General features: G+C 45.2%; 1 protein-coding gene across 1 annotated transcript; it reads left to right on the forward strand.

The window, feature by feature from the left end:
- Positions 1-378: 378 nt before the first annotated feature.
- On the forward strand, positions 379-3,257 carry LOC122707450 (melanoma antigen preferentially expressed in tumors-like). The gene is made up of 3 exons (XM_043922918.1): positions 379-665; positions 1,097-1,669; positions 2,684-3,257. The coding sequence occupies exons 1-3, from the start codon at positions 379-381 to the stop codon at positions 3,255-3,257; spliced, it is 1,434 nt and encodes a 477-aa protein (XP_043778853.1).
- The last annotated feature ends 1,204 nt before the right edge of the window (positions 3,258-4,461 follow it).

Consider the following 4,461-nt stretch of genomic DNA (forward strand, 5'->3'; position numbering starts at 1 on the left):
TATGAATGGACTAGTGGGTTGTGTTTCTTCCTCCTTAAAGTGAAGTGAAGTCACTCAGTCATGTCCGACTCTTTGTGACCCCATGGACTGTAGCCTACCAGGCTTCTCAGTCCATGGGATTTTCCAGGCAAGAGTACTGGAGTGGGTTGCCATTTGGTGTCTGTGGGGCATAGCTATCACTTTTTCCTTACTAAGCCTGAACTGGAGTGAAATTGTGCAAAATTGAGGCTATTCCACAACTATCAGAGCAGAGACTTTCACTCAGAGATGGTTCCTCTGAAGGGTGGGGAGACAGATGAAGGGGTGTTCATGCTTACCTGAGAATGATGCCTTCTTTCCTGCAAGTTCTCACAGGATTCCTTTAGAAGTAGATTCAGGATGAGTGTCCGGAACCCCCTGAGACTCCTGAACCTGGCAGGGAAGAGCCTACTAACTGATGAGACCTTGTCCATTTCTGCTCTGGAGTATCTGCCCATCGAGCTCTTTCCCCCACTCTTCATGGAAGCATTCTGTGGAAGACGCAGAAAGACCCTAAAGGCCCTGGTGCAAGCCTGGCCCTTTGTCCGCCTGCCTCTAGGGGGCCTGATGCAGACGCCTCATCTGGGAACCTTACAAGCAGTGCTGGATGGACTCGATGTCCTGCTTGCACAGAAAGATCAGCCCAGGTGAGTCTGATGCAGGTAATCTGATAGGTCATGAGCAGTCAAGAAGAGACAGCTGACATCAGGAGAGTAGATGGCACATGTATGGATCAGTTGCTTCTGGTGATGCCAATGAAAAAACACAGAGACTTGGTCATTACTGAGCTCACTTTGGGAAATGCCTTCCAGCAGTGTAGAAGTGCCTGAGATGCAAGGAAACGTGAAAGTACAAGTGCCAGCCTCCTCACAGGGATGCGTAAGGGCCCTAGAGTAGAAAGTAAGGGAAAAGTGAAATGGAAAAGGAGGTGGAGGAATGTGAGGCAGAGAGGGAAGAAGAGGACAAGGCAGCTTGTGACATTGGGAATGTGGAGTAAAAGCTCAGGTGGGAAGTCAGTGTTGCCTAAATTTTTTGTGGATCTTAAAATCATCACTGCCAATTTGCTTTTTCCCCATAGGAGGGGCAAACTGCGTGTGCTGGATTTAAGGAATACTGGCCAGGACTTCTGGAGAATGTGGTCTGGATCCAGTGTCCATGTGCCCTCAAGCTCTTCAATGGCACCAGGGGCTGAGGACAGGTCAAGGACCGAGCAGCCCTCGGCTCCCTTCGAGGTGTTCATAGAACTTCACCTGAAGGAAAGGAGCACGGATGGATTCCTTACCTACCTTATGAGATGGGTGGAACAGAGGAAAGCTTCCATACACCTATGTTGTAAGAAGCTGAGGATTATTTCATCTTCCATGGATAATATTATGAAGGTCCTGAGTATGGTGCAGCTGGACTGTATCCAGGAGTTACATGTGAATTGCACTTGGCATCTGTCCACCCTGGCCATGTTTGCTCCTCTCCTGGGCCAGATGAGCAATTTGCAGAGACTCCTCATCTCCCACATCCACCTGCCTGATCCCGAGGAGCAGGAGGAAGAGCACGTTGTCAAAATTACTTCTCAGTTCCTGAGGCTGCATTGTCTCCGGGATCTCCAACTGGAATCTCCCTTCTACCTCGAAGGCTGCCTGGACCAGATGCTGAGGTGAGTGTGAACCACTGACCAAGTAACAGTGAACCCAACACTAGAATATCAAATGCACTGTCCCTTTTGCTGCCCCATTGTGAACTGTGGTATCACATAACCACCCAAATCTAGGTAGGGGTCCAAACTGGGAGAAAGGCTCTTGAAAGGGGCACTATGATAGGAAGCTTTAGACTAAAGATTAGAATCTAGGGGGTGGGTATTTGATTTCTTAGGAAGAGATATCTTTTCTAGATGACTTAGGAAAATAGGTAAGGAAAGAGGGCATTGAACACAGAGAACTCCTCTAGCCCTGAGCATTTCTAAACTGATGCTCTGTGTTCTCCAGTTTTGTGACTATGATGAGCCTATCTCAAATTCTCTGTCTGTAAAATGATGCTTTTTGCTCCAGATATGGTAAATAATATATGGGAAATGCATGATTCTGGAGATGATGGTAATAGGGCAGGTGTCAAAGGGATCATAAAAATTGGTACTTAACTTGCAGATAAAGCAGGGATGTAAATGAACCCTTGCAGACTGGCATCCTCTGTGGATGCTGTGGGATTTTGCCCAGGTTTGTCCTCTCTGCATGTCACCCAGAAGCCTCACCTGCCTGAGATGGATGTCTGGGGCCAAAGCATGTTCGGAAAGTAGCCTGCCTAGGTAGCCTGTCTAATAAGTATATCTCTTACTATTAACATTCAGTGATGTCCACTCTTTACTGAGACAAGATGTCAGGCTCTTCTCTAAGTTTGCCTGGTACATTCCATTATCTTCATTCCTCTTTGTAAGGAAGCAGAGTACAGTTATCTCTGCTTGAGTACTGAGGAGAGGGAGCTTTTAAAACTCTGTGTACTTGACCCAGTCCCACAGAGGAGGTGAAATGACTGTCTACAATAAGATTAGCCATTCTGAGTATTAATCTTATTAGATGATCAGAGCAAACTTGGGCTTGGGCAGATCACTTGTCTCTCAACTTGTGATCAATTTCCACATCAGTTTCCAATACCTAACTCCTCTCTTTCTCCCCAGGTACCTGATGACCCCCTTGGACAACCTTGAGATAACTCACTGCCTGCTTACAGATTCAGACCTGACCCATCTATCCCAGAGCCCGAATATCAGTCACCTAAGGGGCCTGGATCTGAGTGGGGTTACCATGACCTACTCTAGTTCTGAGCTCCTCCCAGCTCTGCTGGAGAAAATTGCATCTACCCTCCAGGAACTGTACTTAGAGCAATGTGGGATCAGGGACTCCCACCTTGAAGCCATCCTGCCAGCCCTGAGCCACTGCATCCAGCTCACTTGCTTCAATCTCTGTGGTAACCTCCTCTCCATGGCCATCATGGAGAAGCTGCTGCAACATACCTCTGGGCTTCCCAGTTTAAGTCGAGAACTGTACCCTGTGCCTAAGGAAAGTTTCAGCTCTGATGGGATCCTCCAACCTGGGAGACTTGCCCAGTGTCAGACTGAACTGCTTGAGATTCTGAAGCACTTGAGACATCCCAGGACCATCTGGATTAGCTTCACACCCTGCCCACACTGTGGAGATAACACATTCTATCGTCCTGAGCCCATCATATATGGTGGTAACACCCTTGCCTAGTTGGTGCATCAATCAAAGCTTTCTTCTGAGCACTTGGAAACTGAGATCTAGAACAAGATACATCATGAAGGGAAAATAGAGCTGGTTTCAGACATCTGCTCAATGTGAATGTGAAAAGGAAAGGTGATCCTGCAGGGGGAGCAGGACTGCAGGGGGAAATGTAGTCTTCCTGGTAAAGGAATGCTTGTGGACATGTGTCCTGTAGTGTCATAACTAGGAACCTAAATTTCTTTAGGTGGATTCAAGCTTGAGACTCACATGTTGGAGTTATCCCTGGGTAAATAGTTGTAAAGAAATGGTCGAAATAAGAGACCCTCATTGTAAATGGATTGCTGTCATCCATGATGTATCATCTTAATTTTTCAGTTTTTACTACAGGAATCTCCGGACACTGATTTTTTTTTTTTTTTTAAGGCACTGAGTTGTCTATGATTCAAAACCATTCCAACCAGTTCTTTATTCTTTGGGGCATCTCTGACCTCCGTTTTTACTTCTAGGGCTATTCAGTGGGTTAATAAACACAGAGAGGAGCATACTCAGAGTCCAATGAGGCACTCTCATGAAAGCCCAGGCAGGACCTTTAAGGCTGACTCAGGCCATGACCCTGGTCATGAGCAGTCCTCATCATTTCCTGGTCCCTCCATAAGTTTCAGTTTTTGACCTTTATTTGTGGGAGGAAAGGGTTTAACTGCAAAAGGCATGGGTACCAATTCTAGAAGGGGACTTCTGGACTTCAGATAAGCTGAACTTCTGGACTTTGCCAACTTTATCCAACCCAGGTGGATAATGATTCTTCTTAATTAATCTTTTGGGCTAGGGAAGTTATATAAATATCTTTTAGCAAAACGCACAAATCATAGAGGCATATAATATGGTTTTAGTATTTCTATAACTCATTAAAATTATATTCTTTCAAGGATAGGGAATCCTGGCTTGCTTTAGTCTAAAGAGTGGGACACACAACTGAGCAACTGAACAACAAATAATATAAATGCATAGGATGTAAAAAAATAACACTTGTGGGCAGTATATATTTTCACATAAATTGCCTATGACCTGAAATAGTGAACGATTGTTACAGTCATAGGGAATTTTATGCAAGAGTGGATTACATTATAAGGCCCACCTGTATTTTACTTTAACATACTATAGAAAGCACCAACTTCTTATTATGTGCTGTGTGATTTTTCAAGAAAAAGAAAAT

This window comes from Cervus elaphus, chromosome 14, assembly GCF_910594005.1.
Source record: "Cervus elaphus chromosome 14, mCerEla1.1, whole genome shotgun sequence".
Classification (NCBI taxonomy): domain Eukaryota; kingdom Metazoa; phylum Chordata; class Mammalia; order Artiodactyla; family Cervidae; genus Cervus; species Cervus elaphus.

Bases quoted from the DNA above. Each gene is read 5' to 3' on its own strand.
- LOC122707450 (XM_043922918.1), top strand. From the start codon at position 379: ATGAGTGTCCGGAACCCCCTGAGACTCCTGAACCTGGCAGGGAAGAGC. The intron at 666-1,096 runs GTGAGTCTGATG...TTTTCCCCATAG, and splicing joins GCACAGAAAGATCAGCCCAG to GAGGGGCAAACTGCGTGTGC. The intron at 1,670-2,683 runs GTGAGTGTGAAC...CTTTCTCCCCAG, and splicing joins TGCCTGGACCAGATGCTGAG to GTACCTGATGACCCCCTTGG.